Genomic DNA, 20,445 nt, shown 5'->3' on the forward strand with positions numbered 1-20,445 from the left:
CTCCATCACACAATTATAGTGGCAGTTACCATGCACCATCAGACAGCTATAGTGGCAGTTACCATGCCCCACCACACAGTTATAGTGGCAGTTACCATGCTCGATCACACAGCTATAGTGGCAGTTCCCATGTTCCATCACGCATTCATAGTAGCAGTTACCATGCCCCATCACACAGTGATAGTGACAGTTACTATGCTCCATCACACAGTTATAGTGGAAGTTACCATGCTCATCACACACTCATAGTGGCAGAAACCATTCCCCATCACACAGCTATAGTGACAGTTACCATGCTCAATTAAATCTATAGTGGCAGTTACTATGCTCCATCATACAGTCATAGTGGCAGTAACAGTGCCCCATCAAACAGTTATCGTGGCTGTTACCATGCTCAATTACAGTTACCATGCTCCATCACACATTTAACGTGGCAGTTACCATGCTCAATTACAGTTATAGTGGCATTTATTATGCTCCATCACACAGTTATAGTGACAGTTACCATGCACATCACACAGTTATAGTAGTGGCAGTTACCATGCTCAATTACAGTTATAGTGGCAGTTACCATGCTCCACCACCCAGTTATAGTGGCAGTTACCATGCCCCATCAAACAGTTATAGTAGTGGCAGTTACCATGCTCAATTACAATTATAGTGGCAGTTACCATGCTTCACTACACAGTTGTAATGGCAGTTACCATGCCCCATCACGCAGTTATAGTAGAGGCAGTTACCATGCTCAATTACAGTTATAGTGGCAGTTACCATGCTCCATCACACAGCTATTGTGACAGTTACCATGCTCCATCACACAGACATAGTGTCAGTTATCATGCTCCATCACACAGTCATAGTGGCAGTTACAATGCTCCGTCACACAGGCATAGTGGCAGTTACCATGCTCTGTCACACAGGCATAGTGGCAGTTGTCATGCTCATCGCACAGTCATTGTGGCAGTTACCATGCTCCGTCACACAGGCATACTGGCAGTTACCATGCTCCGTCACACAGGCATAGTGGCAGTTACAATGTTCCGTCACACAGGCATAGTGGCAGTTACCATGCTCCGTCACACAGGCATAATGGCAGTTGTCATGCTCATCGCACAGTCATTGTGGCAGTTACCTTGCTCCGTCACACAGGCATAGAGGCAGTAACCATGCCCCATCACACAGTTATAGTGACAGTTACTATGCTCCACCACACAGTTATAGTGGCTGTTACCATGCTCCACCACACAGTTATAGTGGCACTTACCATGCTCCATCACACAGTCATAGTGGTGGTTACCATGATCAATTACAGTTATAGTGGCAGTTACCACGGTCCATCACACAGTCACAGTGGCAGTTACCATGCCCCATCACACAGGTATAGACACAGTTACCATGTTACATCACACAGTTATAGTGGCAGTTACCATGCTCCATCACCCAGTTATAGTGGCAGTTACCATGCCCCATCAGACAGTGATAGTGAAAGTTAACATGTTCCATCACACAGTTATAGTGGCTGCTACCATGCTCCATCACACAGTTTCAGTGGCATTTACCATGCTCAATTACATCTACAGTGGCAGTTACCATGCTCCATCACACAGTTATCTTGGCTGTTACCATGCTCAATTACAGTGATCATGCTCCATCACACAGTTAACGTGGCAGTTACCATGCTCAATGACACTTATAGTGGCAGTTATTATGCTCCATCACACAGTTATAGTGACAGTTACCATGCCCCATCATACAGTTATAGTAGTTGCAGTTACCATGCTCAATTACAGTTATAGTGGCAGTTACCATGCTCCATCACACAGCAATAGTGACAGTCACCATGCTCCATCACACAGTCATAGTGGCAGTTACCATGCTCCATCACAAAGTCATAGTGGCAATTACCATGCTCCATCACACAGGCATAGTGGCAGTTACCATGCTCCATTGCACAATCATAGTGGCAGTTACCATGCTCCGTCACACAGGCATAGTGGCAGTTACCATGCTCCATCGCACAGTTATAATGGCAGTTACCATTCTCCGTCACACAGTCATAGTGGCAGTTACCATGCTTCACTACACAGTTGTAATGGCAGTTACCATGCCCCATCACAAAGTTATAGTAGTGGCAGTTACCATGCTCAATTACAGTTATAGTGGCAGTTACCATGCTCCATCACACAGCTATTGTGACAGTTACCATGCTCCATCACACAGCTATAGTGTCAGTTACCATGCTCCATCACACAGTTATAGTGGCATTTACCATGCACATCACACAGTTATAGTAGTGCCAGTTACCATGCTCAATTACAGTTATAGTGGCAGTTACCATGCTCCACCACCCAGTTATAGTGGCAGTTACCATGCCCCATCAAACAGTTATAGTAGTGGCAGTTACCATGCTCAATTACAATTATAGTGGCAGTTACCATGCTTCACTACACAGTTGTAATGGCAGTTACCATGCCCCATCACGCAGTTATAGTAGTGGCAGTTACCATGCTCAATTACAGTTATAGTGGCAGTTACCATGCTCCATCACACAGCTATTGTGACAGTTACCATGCTCCATCACACAGTCATAGTGTCAGTTATCATGCTCCATCACACAGTCATAGTGGCAGTTACAATGCTCCGTCACACAGGCATAGTGGCAGTTACCATGCTCTGTCACACAGGCATAGTGGCAGTTGTCATGCTCATCGCACAGTCATTGTGGCAGTTATCATGCTCCGTCACACAGGCATACTGGCAGTTACCATGCTCCATCACACAGGCATAGTGGCAGTTACAATGTTCCGTCACACAGGCATAGTGGCAGTTACCATGCTCCGTCACACAGGCATAGTAGCAGTTGTCATGCTCATCGCACAGTCATTGTGGCAGTTACCTTGCTCTGTCACACAGGCATAGTGGCAGTAACCATGCCCCATCACACAGTTATAGTGACAGTTACTATGCTCCACCACACAGTTACAGTGGCAGTTAGCATGCTCCACCACACAGTTATAGTGGCAGTTACCATGCTCCATCACACAGTCATAGTGGTGGTTACCATGATCAATTACAGTTATAGTGGCAGTTACCATGGTCCATCACACAGTCACAGTGGCAGTTACCATGCCCCATCACACAGGTATAGACACAGTTACCATGTTACATCACACAGTTATAGTGGCAGTTACCATGCTCCATCACCCAGTTATAGTGGCAGCTACCATGCCCCATCAGACAGTGATAGTGGGCCTCATTACGACTCAGGCGGTAAGGGTTTTACGGCGGCGTAAACAGCGCCGTCCCTTACCGCCTGATTCCGAAGTCCCTTAGCGCCATGGAGGTTTTAACACCTGCTTTTAGCAGGTGTTAAAATCCATGGCGCTAAGGGACCTTGATGTTAATTACGCCACCGTAATTAACGGTGGCGTAATTAACGCCTTCCCCACTCTCATTATGCCCTATGGGGCAAAATGGGAATGGGGAAGGGAAAATGGGAAAATGGGGATTTACCGCCCCGCCAAGGTTGGAATGGGGCGGTAAATCCGCCAACCACCATGGCGTAAACATAGTTTACGCCATGGTGGTAAAGTCACGGCCCAGGCGGTAACTTACCGCCTGAATCGTAATGAGGCCCAGTGAAAGTTAACATGTTCCATCACACAGTTATAGTGGCTGCTACCATGCTCCATCACACAGTTTCAGTGGCATTTACCATGCTCAATTACATCTACAGTGGCAGTTACCATGCTCCATCACACAGTTATCTTGGCTGTTACCATGCTCAATAACAGTGATCATGCTCCATCACACAGTTAACGTGGCAGTTACCATGCTCAATTACACTTATAGTGGCAGTTATTATGCTCCATCACACAGTTATAGTAGTTGCAGTTAACATGCTCAATTACAGTTATAGTGGCAGTTACCATGCTCCATCACACAGCAATAGTGACAGTCACCATGCTCCATCACACAGTCATAGTGGCAGTTACCATGCTCCATCACAAAGTCATAGTGGCAATTACCATGCTCCATCACACAGGCATAGTGGCGGTTACCATGCTCCATTGCACAATCATAGTGGCAGTTACCATGCTCCGTCACACAGGCATAGTGGCATTTACCATGCTCCATCGCACAGTTATAATGGCAGTTACCATTCTCCATCACACAGTCATAGTGGCAGTTACCATGCTTCACTACACAGTTGTAATGGCAGTTACCATGCCCCATCACACAGTTATAGTAGTGGCAGTTACCACGCTCAATTACAGTTATAGTGGCAGTTACCATGCTCCATCACACAGCTATTGTGACAATTACCATGCTCCATCACACAGCTATAGTGTCAGTTACCATGCTCCATCACACAGTTATAGTGGCAGTTACCATGCTCAATTACAGTTATAGTGGCAATTACCATGCTCCATCACAGAGCTACAGTGTCGGTTACCATGCTTGATAACACAGTCATATTGGCAGTAATCATGCCCCATCACACAGTCATAGTGGTAGTTACAATGCTCTGTCACACAGGCATAGTGGCAGTTACCATGCTCCGTCACACAGGCATAGTGGCAGTTACCATGCTCATCGCACAGACATTGTGGCAGTTACCATGCTCCGTCACACAGGCATACTGGCAGTTACCTTGCTCCGTCACACAGGCATAGTGGCAGTAACCATGCCCCATCACACAGTTATAGTTACAGTTACCATGCTCCACCACACAGTTACAGTGGCAGTTACCATGCTCCATCACACAGTCATAGTAGCGGTTACCATGCTCCATCACAAAGTCATAGTGGTGGTTACCATGCTCAATTACAGTTATAGTGGCAGTTATTATGCTCCATCACATAGCTATAGTGACAGTTACCATGCTCCATCGCACAGTCATGTGGCAGTTACCATGCTGCATCGCACAGTCATAGTGGAAGTTACCATGCCCCATCACATGGTTATAGTAACAATTACCATGCTCCACCACACAGTTATAGTGGCAGTTACCATGCTCCATCACAAAGTCATAGTGGTGGTTACCATGCCCCATCACACAGCTACAGTGACAGTTGCCATGCTCCATCACACAGTCATAGTGGAAGTTACCATACTCCATTGCACAGTCATAGAGTCAGTTATCATGCTCCATCACACAGCTATAGTGGCAGTTACCATGCCCCACCACACAGTTATAGTAGCAGTTACCATGCTCCATCATACAGCTATAGTGGCAGTTACCATGTTCCATCACGCATTCATAGTGGCAGTGACCATGCCCCATCACACAGCTATAGTGACAGTTACCATGCTCCATCACACAACTATAGTGACAGTTACCATGCTCCATCACACAGTTATAATGGCAGTTACCATGCTCAATTACAGTTATAGTGGCAATTACCATGCTCCATCACAGAGCTACAGTGTCGGTTACCATGCTTGATAACAAAGTCATATTGGCAGTAATCATGCCCCATCACTCAGTTATAGTGGCAGTTACCATGCTCCATCACACAGGTATTGTGTCAGTTACCATGCTCCATCACACAGTCATGGTGGCAGTTACCATGCCCCATCACACAGTTATAGTGACAGTTACCATGCTCCATCACACAGTCATAGTGGCAGTTACCATGCTCCATCACACAGGTATTGTGTCAGTTACCATGCTCCATCACACAGTCATAGTGGCAGTTACCATGCCCCATCACACAGTCATAGTAGCGGTTACCATGCTCCATCAAACAGTCATAGTGGTAGTTACCATGCTCCATCACACGGTTACAGTAACAATTACCATGCTCCACAACACAGTTATAGTGGCAGTAACCATGCTCCATCACAAAGTCATAGTGGTGGTTACCATGCTCAATTACAGTTATAGTGGCAGTTATCATGCTCCATCACACAGCTATAGTGACTGTTGCCATGCTCCATCTAACAGTCATAGTGGCAGTTGCCATGCTCCATCGCACAGTCATAGTGGAAGTTACCATGCCCCATCACATGGTTATAGTAACAATTACCATGCTCCACCACACAGTTATAGTGGCAGTTACCATGCTCCATCACAAAGTCATAGTGGCAGTTACCGTGCTCAATTACAGTTATAGTGGCAGTTACCATGCTCCATCACACGGTTACAATAACAATTACCATGCTCCACAACACAGTTATAGTGTCGGTAACCATGCTCCATCACAAAGTCATAGTGGTGGTTACCATGCTCAATTACAGTTATAGTGGCAGTTATCATGCTCCATCACACAGCTATAGTGACAGTTGCCATGCTCCATCAAACAGTCATAGTGGCAGTTACCATGCTCCATCGCACAGTGATAGTGGCAGTTACCATGCCCCATCACACAGCTATAGTGACAGTTACCATGCTCCATCACACAGTCATAGTGGGAGGTACCATACTGCATCGCACAGTCATAGTGTCAGTTACCATGCTCCATCACACAATTATAGTGGCAGTTACCATGCACCATCAGACAGCTATAGTGGCAGTTACCATGCCCCACCACACTGTTATAGTGGCAGTTACCATGCTCCATCACACAGCTATAGTGGCAGTTACCATGTTCCATCACACATTCATAGTGGCAGTTACCATGCCCCATCACACAGTGATAGTGACAGTTACTATGCTCCATCACACAGTTATAGTGGCAGTTACCATGCTCATCACACACTCATAGTGGCAGAAATCATTCCCCATCACACAGCTATAGTGACAGTTACCATGCTCAAATCTATAGTGGCAGTTACTATGCTCCATCATACAGTCATAGTGGCAGTAACAATGCCCCATCAAACAGTTATCGTGGCTGTTACCATGCTCAATTACAGTTACCATGCTCCATCACACATTTAACGTGGCAGTTACCATGCTCAATTATAGTTATAGTGGCAGTTATTATGCTCCATCACACAGTTATAGTGACAGTTACCATGCTCCATCACACAACTATAGTGACAGTTACCATGCTCCATCACACAGTTATAATGGCAGTTACCATGCTCAATTACAGTTATAGTGGCAATTACCATGCTCCATCACAGAGCTACAGTGTCGGTTACCATGCTTGATAACAAAGTCATATTGGCAGTAATCATGCCCCATCACTCAGTTATAGTGGCAGTTACCATGCTCCATCACACAGGTATTGTGTCAGTTACCATGCTCCATCACACAGTCATGGTGGCAGTTACCATGCCCCATCACACAGTTATAGTGACAGTTACCATGCTCCATCACACAGTCATAGTGGCAGTTACCATGCTCCATCACACAGGTATTGTGTCAGTTACCATGCTCCATCACACAGTCATAGTGGCAGTTACCATGCCCCATCACACAGTCATAGTAGCGGTTACCATGCTCCATCAAACAGTCATAGTGGTAGTTACCATGCTCCATCACACGGTTACAGTAACAATTACCATGCTCCACAACACAGTTATAGTGGCAGTAACCATGCTCCATCACAAAGTCATAGTGGTGGTTACCATGCTCAATTACAGTTATAGTGGCAGTTATCATGCTCCATCACACAGCTATAGTGACTGTTGCCATGCTCCATCTAACAGTCATAGTGGCAGTTGCCATGCTCCATCGCACAGTCATAGTGGAAGTTACCATGCCCCATCACATGGTTATAGTAACAATTACCATGCTCCACCACACAGTTATAGTGGCAGTTACCATGCTCCATCACAAAGTCATAGTGGCAGTTACCGTGCTCAATTACAGTTATAGTGGCAGTTACCATGCTCCATCACACGGTTACAATAACAATTACCATGCTCCACAACACAGTTATAGTGTCGGTAACCATGCTCCATCACAAAGTCATAGTGGTGGTTACCATGCTCAATTACAGTTATAGTGGCAGTTATCATGCTCCATCACACAGCTATAGTGACAGTTGCCATGCTCCATCAAACAGTCATAGTGGCAGTTACCATGCTCCATCGCACAGTGATAGTGGCAGTTACCATGCCCCATCACACAGCTATAGTGACAGTTACCATGCTCCATCACACAGTCATAGTGGGAGGTACCATACTGCATCGCACAGTCATAGTGTCAGTTACCATGCTCCATCACACAATTATAGTGGCAGTTACCATGCACCATCAGACAGCTATAGTGGCAGTTACCATGCCCCACCACACTGTTATAGTGGCAGTTACCATGCTCCATCACACAGCTATAGTGGCAGTTACCATGTTCCATCACACATTCATAGTGGCAGTTACCATGCCCCATCACACAGTGATAGTGACAGTTACTATGCTCCATCACACAGTTATAGTGGCAGTTACCATGCTCATCACACACTCATAGTGGCAGAAATCATTCCCCATCACACAGCTATAGTGACAGTTACCATGCTCAAATCTATAGTGGCAGTTACTATGCTCCATCATACAGTCATAGTGGCAGTAACAATGCCCCATCAAACAGTTATCGTGGCTGTTACCATGCTCAATTACAGTTACCATGCTCCATCACACATTTAACGTGGCAGTTACCATGCTCAATTATAGTTATAGTGGCAGTTATTATGCTCCATCACACAGTTATAGTGACAGTTACCATGCATATCACACAGTCATAGTGGCAGTTACCATGCTCCATCACACAGGTATTGTGTCAGTTACCATGCTCCATCACACAGTCATAGTGGCAGTTACCATGCCCCATCACACAGTCATAGTAGCGGTTACCATGCTCCATCAAACAGTCATAGTGGTAGTTACCATGCTCCATCACACGGTTACAGTAACAATTACCATGCTCCACAACACAGTTATAGTGTCAGTAACCATGCTCCATCACAAAGTCATAGTGGTGGTTACCATGCTCAATTACAGTTATAGTGGCAGTTATCATGCTCCATCACACAGCTATAGTGACAGTTGCCATGCTCCATCAAACAGTCATAGTGGCAGTTACCGTGCTCAATTACAGTTATAGTTGCAGTTACCATGCTCCATCACACGGTTACAATAACAATTACCATGCTCCACAACACAGTTATAGTTTCAGTAACCATGCTCCATCACAAAGTCATAGTGGTGGTTACCATGCTCAATTACAGTTATAGTGGCAGTTATCATGCTCCATCACACAGCTATAGTGACAGTTGCCATGCTCCATCAAACAGTCATAGTGGCAGTTACCATGCTCCATCGCACAGTGATAGTGGCAGTTACCATGCCCCATCACACAGCTATAGTGACAGTTACCATGCTCCATCACACAGTCATAGTGGGAGGTACCATACTGCATCGCACAGTCATAGTGTCAGTTACCATGCTCCATCACACAATTATAGTGGCAGTTACCATGCACCATCAGACAGCTATAGTGGCAGTTACCATGCCCCACCACACTGTTATAGTGGCAGTTACCATGCTCCATCACACAGCTATAGTGGCAGTTACCATGTTCCATCACACATTCATAGTGGCAGTTACCATGCCCCATCACACAGTGATAGTGACAGTTACTATGCTCCATCACACAGTTATAGTGGCAGTTACCATGCTCATCACACACTCATAGTGGCAGAAATCATTCCCCATCACACAGCTATAGTGACAGTTACCATGCTATGCTCAAATCTATAGTGGCAGTTACTATGCTCCATCATACAGTCATAGTGGCAGTAACAATGCCCCATCAAACAGTTATCGTGGCTGTTACCATGCTCAATTACAGTTACCATGCTCCATCACACATTTAACGTGGCAGTTACCATGCTCAATTATAGTTATAGTGGCAGTTATTATGCTCCATCACACAGTTATAGTGACAGTTACCATGCATATCACACAGTTATAGTAGTGGCAGTTACCATGCTCAATTACAGTTATAGTGGCAGTTACCATGCTCCACCACCCAGTTATAGTGGCAGTTACCATGCCCCATCAAACAGTTATAGTAGTGGCAGTTACCATACTCAATTACAATTATAGTGGCAGTTACCATGCTTCACTACACAGTTGTAATGGCAGTTACCATGCCCCATCACGCAGTTATAGTAGTGGCAGTTACCATGCTCAATTACAGTTATAGTGGCAGTTACCATGCTCCATCACACAGCTATTGTGACAGTTGTCATGCTCCATCACACAGTCATAGTGTCAGTTATCATGCTCCATCACACAGTCATAGTGGCAGTTACAATGCTCCGTCACACAGGCATAGTGGCAGTTACCATGCTCCGTCACACAGGCATAGTGGCAGTTGTCATGCTCATCGCACAGTCATTGTGGCAGTTACCATGCTCCATCACACAGGTATACTGGCAGTTACCATGCTCCGTCACACAGGCATAGTGGCAGTTACCATGCTCCGTCACACAGGCATAGTGGCAGTTACCATGCTCCGTCACACAGGCATAGTGGCAGTTGTCATGCTCATCGCACAGTCATTGTGGCAGTTACCTTGCTCCGTCACACAGGCATAGTGGCAGTAACCATGCCCCATCACACAGTTATAGTGACAGTTACTATGCTCCACCACACAGTTATAGTGGCAGTTACCATGCTCCACCACACAGTTATAGTGGCAGTTACCATGCTCCATCAAACAGTCAAAGTGGTGGTTACCATGATCAATTACAGTTATAGTGGCAGTTACCATGGTCCATCACACAGTCACAGTGGCAGTTACCATGCCCCATCGCACAGGTATAGACACAGTTACCATGTTACATCACACAGTTATAGTGGCAGTTACCATGCTCCATCACCCAGTTATAGTGGCAGTTACCATGCCCCATCAGACAGTGATAGTGAAAGTTAACATGTTCCATCACACAGTTATAGTGGTTGTTACCATGCTCAATCACACAGTTTCAGTGGCATTTACCATGCTCAATTACATCTACAGTGGCAGTTACCATGCTCCATCACACAGTTATCTTGGCTGTTACCATGCTCAATTACAGTGATCATGCATCACACAGTTAACGTGGCAGTTACCATGCTCAATTACACTTATAGTGGCAGTTATTATGCTCCATCACACAGTTATAGTGACAGTTACCATGCCCCATCACACAGTTATAGTAGTTGCAGTTACCATGCTCAATTACAGTCATAGTGGCAGTAACAATGCCCCATCAAACAGTTATCGTGGCTGTTACCATGCTCAATTACAGTTACCATGCTCCATCACACATTTAACGTGGCAGTTACCATGCTCAATTATAGTTATAGTGGCAGTTATTATGCTCCATCACACAGTTATAGTGACAGTTACCATGCATATCACACAGTTATAGTAGTGGCAGTTACCATGCTCAATTACAGTTATAGTGGCAGTTACCATGCTCCACCACCCAGTTATAGTGGCAGTTACCATGCCCCATCAAACAGTTATAGTAGTGGCAGTTACCATACTCAATTACAATTATAGTGGCAGTTACCATGCTTCACTACACAGTTGTAATGGCAGTTACCATGCCCCATCACGCAGTTATAGTAGTGGCAGTTACCATGCTCAATTACAGTTATAGTGGCAGTTACCATGCTCCATCACACAGCTATTGTGACAGATGTCATGCTCCATCACACAGTCATAGTGTCAGTTATCATGCTCCATCACACAGTCATAGTGGCAGTTACAATGCTCCGTCACACAGGCATAGTGGCAGTTACCATGCTCCGTCACACAGGCATAGTGGCAGTTGTCATGCTCATCGCACAGTCATTGTGGCAGTTACCATGCTCTGTCACACAGGCATACTGGCAGTTGCCATGCTCCGTCACACAGGCATAGTGGCAGTTACAATGCTCCGTCACACAGGCATAGTGGCAGTTACCATGCTCCGTCACACAGGCATAGTGGCAGTTGTCATGCTCATCGCACAGTCATTGTGGCAGTTACCTTGCTCCGTCACACAGGCATAGTGGCAGTAACCATGCCCCATCACACAGTTATAGTGACAGTTACTATGCTCCACCACACAGTTATAGTGGCAGTTACCATGCTCCACCACACAGTTATAGTGGCAGTTACCATGCTCCATCACACAGTCACAGTGGCAGTTACCATGCCCCATCACACAGGTATAGACACAGTTACCATGTTACATCACACAGTTATAGTGGCAGTTACCATGCTCCATCACCCAGTTATAGTGGCAGTTACCATGCCCCATCAGACAGTGATAGTGAAAGTTAACATGTTCCATCACACAGTTATAGTGGCTGTTACCATGCTCCATCACACAGTTTCAGTGGCATTTACCATGCTCAATTACATCTACAGTGGCAGTTACCATGCTCCATCACACAGTTATCTTGGATGTTACCATGCTCAATTACAGTGATCATGCTCCATCACATAGTTAACGTGGCAGTTAACATGCTCAATTACACTTATAGTGGCAGTTATTATGCTCCATCACACAGTTATAGTGACAGTTACCATGCCCCATCACACAGTTATAGTAGTTGCAGTTACCATGCTCAATTACAGTTATAGTGGCAGTTACCATGCTCCATCACACAGCAATAGTGACAGTCACCATGCTCCATCACACAGTAATAGTGGCAGTTACCATGCTCCATCACAAAGTCATAGTGGCAATTACCATGCTCCATCACACAGGCATAGTGGCATTTACCATGCTCCATTGCACAGTCATAGTGGCATTTACCATGCTCCGTCACACAGGCATAGTGGCAGTTACCATGCTCCATCGCACAGTTATAGTGGCAGTTACCATTCTCCATCACACAGTCATAGTGGCACTTACCATGCTTCACTGCACAGTTTTAATGGCAGTTACCATGCCCCATCACACAGTTATAGTAGTGGCAGTTACCATGCTCAATTACAATTATAGTGGCAGTTACCATGCTCCATCACACAGCTATTGTGACAGTTACCATGCTCCATCACACAGCTATAGTGTCAGTTAACATGCTCCATCACACAGTTATAGTGGCAGTTACCATGCTCAATTACAGTTATAGTGGCAATTACCATGCTCCATCACAGAGCTACAGTGTCGGTTACCATGCTTGATAACACAGTCATATTGGCAGTAATTATGCCCCATCACACAGTCATAGTGGTAGTTACAATGCTCTGTCACACAGGCATAGTGGCAGTTACCATGCTCCGTCACACAGGCATAGTGGCAGTTACCATGCTCATCGCACAGACATTGTGGCAGTTACCATGCTCCGTCACACAGGCATACTGGCAGTTACCTTGCTCCGTCACACAGGCATAGTGGCAGTAACCATGCCCCATCACACAGTTATAGTGACAGTTACCATGCTCCACCACACAGTTATAGTGGCAGTTACCATGCTCCATCACACAGTCATAGTGGTGGTTACCATGATCAATTACAGTTATAGTGGCAGTTACCATTGTCCATCACACAGTCACAGTGGCAATTACCATGCCCCATCACACAGTTATAGACACAGTTACCATGTTCCATCACAGAGTTCTAGTGGCAATTACCATGCTCCATCACACAGTTGTAGTGGCAGTTATCATTCCCCATCAGACAGTGATAGTGAAAGTTACCATGCTCCATCACACAGTTAGAGTGGCAATTACCATGCTCCATCACTCAGTCATAGTGGCAGAAACCATGCCGCATCACACAGTTATAGATGCAGTTAACATGTTCCATCACACAGTTATTGTGGCTTTTACCATGCTCCATCACACAGTTTCAGTGGCATTTACCATGCTCAATTACATCTACAGTGGCAGTTATCATGCTCCATCACACAGTTATCTTGGCTGTTACCATGCTGAATTACTTTTATCATGCTCCATCACACAGTTAACGTGGCAGTTACCATGCTCAATTACATCTATAGTGGCAGTTACCATGCTCCATCACACAGTCATAGTGGCAGTAACCATGCCCCATCACACAGTTATCGTGGCTGTTACCATGCTCAATTACAATTATCATGCTCCATCACACAGTTAACGTGGCAGTTACCATGCTCAATTACACTTATAGTGGCAGTTATTATGCTCCATAACACAGTTATAGTGATAGTTACCATGCCCTATCACACAGGTATAGTAGTTGCAGTTACCATGCTCAATTACAGTTATAGTGGCAGTTAACATGCTCCATCACACAGCAATAGTGACAGTCATCAGGCTCCATCACACAGTCATAGTGGCAGTTACCATGCTCCATCACAAAGTCATAGTGGCAATTACCATGCTCCATCACACAGGCATAGTGGCAGTTACCATGCTCCATCGCACAGTCATAGTGTCTTTTACCATGCTCCATCACACAGGCATAGTGGCAGTTACCATGCTCAATCGCACAGTTATAGTGGCAGTTACCATTCTCCATCACACAGTCATAGTGGCAGTAACCATGCCCCATCACACAGATATAGTGGCATTTACCATGGTCCACCACACAATTTTAGTGGCAGTTACCATGCTCCATCACACAGATATAGTGACAGTTACCATGCTCCATCACACAGTCATAGTGGCAGTTACAATGCTCCATCTCACAGGTATAGTGGCAGTTACCATGGTCCACCACACAATTTTAGTGGCAGTTACCATGCTCCATCACACAGATACAGTGGCAGTAACCATGCCCCATCACACAGTCATAGTGGCAGTAACCATGCCCCATCACACAGATATAGTGGCATTCACCATGGTCCACCACACAATTTTAGTGGCAGTTACCATGCTCCATCACACAGATATAGTGACAGTTACCATGCTCCATCACACAGTCATAGTGGCAGTTACAATGCTCCATCACACAGTCATGGTGGCAGTTACCATGCTCCATCACAAAGTCATAGTGGCAATTACCATGCTCCATCACACAGGCATAGTGGCAGTTACCATGCTCCGTCACACAGGCATAGTGGCAGTTACCATGCCCCATCACACAGGCATAGTGGCAGCGACCATGCTCCATTGCACAGTCATAGTGGCAGTTACCATGCTCCGTCATACAGGCATAGTGGCAGTTGCCATTCCCCGTCACACAGATATAGTGGCAGTTACCATGCTCCATTGCACAGGCATAGTGGCAGTTACCATGCTCCGTCACACAGGCACAGTGGCAGTTACCATGCCCCATCACACATGCATAGTGGCGGTTACCATGCTCCATTGCACAGGCATAGTGGCAGTTACCATGCTCCGTCACACAGTTATAGTGGCTGTTACCATTAGACGGGTATTGTGCCTGTATTGATGCCACTTCAGAAACCATGCCCCAGTCAGGAGGTTTCTGTGCCAGTTATTAGAACACTTGGATACATTCCGTGAAGTCAGACTGATGACTGCAAGCGTTTTTAGCTCTCTGTTATTTTAAAAATAACACACACTGAATCATGTGTTAGTCTGTGTGCGCGTGCGCGCTTATCCAGTTTAATGGGACACTGGGATTCTCATTAATAGCTGCCATTTGAAAGATTTGTAATCTAGGAATATCGCGGATCCCGGAACATGTGTTGGATTGATGGCGGAAAAGGTGGCACTGCACGCAGGGGTGCGCGTGAACGTGCATGCATTTGTCGGTGCCAGTTGTGTTTCAATGTCGAGCTGCGGTGGGATGTGGTGGGCTGTATTGGCATGCGCTGGGCTGCCGTGGGCTGGTAGAGAGACTGCCCTTATGCCAGCCATCATAAGGGGTCAATGCAGATTGGCACGTGTACTCTCTCCTCTGTTCGGCGCAGTTTTGGGGACCAGATTAAATGCATTTCTGCCACATATCAGGGTTTGGATGCCACAAGAGAAACATTTCTTTAGTGGCATCCGAGCCATTACTGACTTTGTGGGGCCACACGCGGGAGGCATTGACACATTGTTAGCAGAATGTGTCACCTAAATGTTTGACCAGACAAATAAGGACATTACATTAAATAACCACAAAAAAAATACATTGGCTTAGGTATTGATGACAGCTGTTATTACAGTAGTTAGAAAGGGGAGGAATCTGGCATCACACATTTCATAGAATTGTGCTATTATGATTATCGTTATTATTATTATCTCAAAGGAAATTTGAGGTAGGCAATAGTAGACGGTGAACGAGTGACAGTTTTGTTACATGTATTGAAATAATTTATTTTAATTGTTTTCATACCTGAGTTTGGTTTCTAGGCACGGATCCGGGATTCGAACCTCTGTTCCGCGGCGTGGTCTTGCTTTCAAGACCAGCGCGTTGCTGGTCTTGGACCAAATGGACCAAATCAATGTATGATGGTGACAAATCTGAAAACATTGAGGACACACAGGAGTGAAGATGTAAATAATGATTGACACTGACATGTTGATTAAGGCGTGCCGTTTCCGAAGCACTATAGGCCCTCAGTAAGGTAGATAGCTTTCAGCAGCCTTCCTGCCATTGGGGTGTTGGGTCTTCTAATATGGGTGTGTCAGTTTACCTATGAATGGAGGCTCAGGCTGCAGGCCCTTTGAACTCACACTCGGTCCACCTGTTTCGAAGCACGTCCCTTTAGTGAATCAGGGGCTTTTGTTGGTTAAATAGAAGCAGAGGACTGGGGCCTGGGTCGACCTGTTTCATGCACCCTGTCTGGTTACCTCCTATGGTCTGCAATCTGCTTCTCTCCAGATACTTTGGACTCCCATTCCCAGGATCTTTCACTGTTGACCATTCTATCTAGAGCTCATGGGAGCTGTAGTCCTACATATCCGGAGAGGCAAGGTTGGCAGACCCTTCCAGCCTGTGCCTCGCCATCGGTGTTGGACTAAGACTCCCATGATCCCCCACCACTCACTCTACTGGCTGTGGCTGATGGGAGTTGTAATCCAAAACATCAGGCGTGACATAGGCTGTGAACTGCTGCCCTATGCAAATAGGGCCCTAGAATTGGTTGTTGTCACATCTTAGCCAACTCTGCAGCAGCATCAAACTACATTGAGTGAAATGAGTTGCTAGCATAGCGAAACCTGCATTATTGTCGAACTCAGAACACCTAGCAGTGGTTGACTGTACTTGGTTTTCTGTTTCAGAGAATATGATCCGGTACACGGGTAGTCCGGACAGTTTGCGGTCCCGCACCCCGATGATAACGCCAGACCTGGAGAGCGGGGTCAAAGTGTGGCACCTTGTGAAGAACCACGAGCACGGCGACCAGAAGGAGGGGGACCGGGGGAGCAAGATGGTGTCGGAGATCTACCTGACGAGGCTACTGGCAACCAAGGTAACCCATCTGCACAGGACAATGTGCCTGATGTACTTACGCCTGAGGTATGCCTGGTGCATGCATGATATATGCCATGTTCAGAAATGCCCCCCTGTTGCCTTCACCTCACATCTTTAGGTCAAAGAAGACTAATTACGGTCACATGTTCAGGTGATATATTGCAACATAGATGTACATTTCCTTCTTTTATTAAAGATCCGCATCCATGTCATTCTGACGTCATATATAGCGGCTAGAGGGAAATCCCTGATTTTGAAGTCCAGCCCATAGTTTTGTGTTGCAATGCATTTCTGAGTTAGGGCAGCATGGCATGTTAATATATCAGTTTCCCGACTTGTTATTAAAAAAAAAAAAAAATGATTTACGCATTAAAGGGGGACACCGACTCCACATTTCACCCTGACAGTTTTACAAATTATCCCTATAAAATGCTGTGTCGTGGCTGCTCAGGCCTCCCGTTTTGTTTATAAGGACTTATGCTCTGGGGGCTAATGGTCTAAATTCAAAGAGTTAATCCAGATTCTCAGACAAAAAGTATGTCATTCAGGGATATCAAATTATAAATGTATCCATTACCTCCAGGTCTGTCTTCCTCGTCACAGTCTTTACTCTAGATCAAGCACTGGGACGAGGAAGAGCTGGACTAGGTGTAAAGAAAGATTCCAGGTAAGTATTCAAGCCATTATCTCATTGTCCATCTTCCTCATCACAGTTTTTACTCTAATTCAAGGTATGTGATGAGGGAGAGCTGGACAAGGAGTAATAAAGATTACAGATTTTCCTCGTCACAGTCTTTACTCTACTTCAAGGAATGTGACGAGGAAGAGCTGTACTAGGAGTAATGATGATTTCAGGTAAGTATTCGGACCATTACCTCATGGTCCGTCTACCTCGTCACAGTCTTTACTCTATGAGGTGAGTCCTCACCTGGGAGACAGGTGCTTCACAAGCCCCATAAAAACATGTTTTGCTCTTCCCACTTTTTGTTTTTAAACTACTCCCCTATGTCGGGTACAAAAGCATCTCTAACTCACCAAGACCTTTGTTTCAATACCAACCAGTTTAAAACCACAATGGGTTTCAGGAGAGAGGAATGTCAAGGACTGTAACGAGGAAGACCTGTACTTGGCGTAATGACGATTATGGGTAAGTAATCGGTCCATTCATGCCACAGGCAGGAAGTGGAAACCACAGAAGAAGATGACCAACAGAAGCAAGGTTAAAAAAGGGCTTATTTAGGTAGCTATTGTAGCTCACACCCTCATCCCCCATTGTGAAATGAGCAAGTAGCTTTTCAGGGAACACAAGCAAAATGCACGTTCTGGGCTTGTAGGCTTTGTTTTGACTATAATTACAGTCGATATATAGTCCATTTGTCAGGCATACAGAGAGGCACACATCTGAGCTGCAGCACCTCCTGAAAGCTGGTCAACCAGTGACTGGTGATTATATCCCCCAATTTAATGACACTTTATGGTTCACGGCCAGCTCTGTCACTAGCTTTGACACGCCCCTACCTGACGGCTACAAGATCCTCTCCGCGCCCAGGTCCAACCGCTCTGGTGGAGGTGGAGCCTTGATCTTCCCTGAGTGGATTTCTTCTTCTGTCACTCCTACGCAGGCCTACTCCTCTTTTGAATGCCTCATCTGCAGGCTCTCTCTCTCCCCTGGCCATTCCCTTACTGTGGCTACTATCTATCAACCACCTGGTCAGATCTCCTTCTTCCTCTCTGAGTGGGCGGACCTCTCCGCCTCACTGTTGGCCTCAACCACTCAACTCCTTCTCTTGGAGACTTCAAAATCCACCTGGATGCCTCCTGTCCTCCCTTGGGACTCTTTTGCGACCTCTGCGACTCTCTCTCACTCAGTATTCTCCCCTCTGGCCCGACTCACTCTGCAGGGCACACTCTGGATGTTCTGATCTCCGTAGACCTTCCCCTTTCTATCCCTCTCACCACTCCTCTCTTCTGGAGTGATCACTTTCTCCTCTCCTCTAACCGCACCCTCCCTACCCCTCAGGCCAAGCCACTTCCAACACTGCCACCCACCTTCTCGGTCATCCGACCCATGAAGCGCGTGTCAGCTGAGGCTTTCACCGCCACCTTCTCACCCCCCCTGCCACTTTGGCTGACTCTCATCCTGACACATCTCATCTGATACTCTGGATATCCTTGCCCCTGTCATGAGAATCCGCCTGAAGCCCAAAGCCAAGTGCAACTCCTGGTACGACGCAAACCTCGTCACCCTGAAATGCAAGCACAGGGTGGACGAGAGGAAATGGTGTGCTTCATGTACATCCTCTGACAAACTGGACTGCCACCTGCTGCAAAGGCAATACCGGCTCTCTGTCCTAACCAAGAAGAGAGCACATATCCAAGCCCACGTCTCTGTGGCATCTAACAACTCGGCTGAACTCTTTAAAATCTGCAAGGAACTGGCCAATCCTGCCACAGTCTCTACCTATCCTGTCCCCTCCCAGGCTCTCTGCACGTCACTGGCTTCTCATGTCATCTCTAAAACACAGGATATCCTGTCCTCACTCTCCTACTATGCCCCCCTGCTCTTGCTCTGGCCCTTCTGCAGCCACCTCTCCTCCCTCCTTCTCTGCCTTTCCCCTGTTCTCTGCTGACAAAGTTTCTAAACAAGTCCGATCTATGAATGTCTCGTCAAAACAGGTCCACCCCTGTTCCTCCAAAACTATCAAGGACCACATCGACTCCCTGGCTCCTGCCCTGGCCGACTTCTGCAATCAGTCCTTCACCACTGGAGTCTTCCCATCCCCCCTGAAGCACTCCCTTGTGCACCCTCTTCTTAAGAAACCCTCTGCCAACCCCTCCTGCGCGGCTATCACCCAATCTCTATCAACCCTTCCTGGGCAAGCTCCTGGAGAAACTGGCCATCTCCCAGCTTAATCTCCACACTGAATCTGTTGGTTGTCTTCATGACCATCAGTCTGCCAGAAGCACGGGAACTTTTCTCCTGAACATCCATGAAGACCTGCTCTCCAACTTTGACTCTAACACCCCTTGCATCCTCATCCTGCTTGATCTCTCTTCTGCCTTGGACACTGTCAATCATGCCATCCTGCCTAACTGTCTCTGTGATAACGTGGGTATCACTGGTCAGGCTCTGGCGTGGCTGACTTCTTTCTTCTCTGACCGACCCTCCCAGGTCCAACTGGGGTCCTTCCTCTCCGCTATCCTATTTTCT

General features: G+C 46.3%; 1 protein-coding gene across 4 annotated transcripts in view; it reads left to right on the top strand.

Annotated features, from left to right (window-relative positions):
* PLXNA4 (plexin A4) overlaps positions 1-20,445 on the top strand; it is a 1,277,179-nt gene that overhangs the window by 1,192,303 nt on the left and 64,431 nt on the right. For all 4 annotated transcript variants that reach the window (XM_069629627.1, XM_069629628.1, XM_069629629.1 and 1 more), the window contains one exon: positions 17,042-17,232. In XM_069629627.1, the coding sequence (XP_069485728.1) occupies positions 17,042-17,232 (191 nt within the window). The remainder of the gene's footprint in view (positions 1-17,041; positions 17,233-20,445) is intronic.

Source organism: Ambystoma mexicanum, chromosome 12 (assembly GCF_040938575.1).
Source record: "Ambystoma mexicanum isolate Mex_15411 chromosome 12, UKY_AmexF1_1, whole genome shotgun sequence".
In the NCBI taxonomy this organism is placed as follows: domain Eukaryota; kingdom Metazoa; phylum Chordata; class Amphibia; order Caudata; family Ambystomatidae; genus Ambystoma; species Ambystoma mexicanum.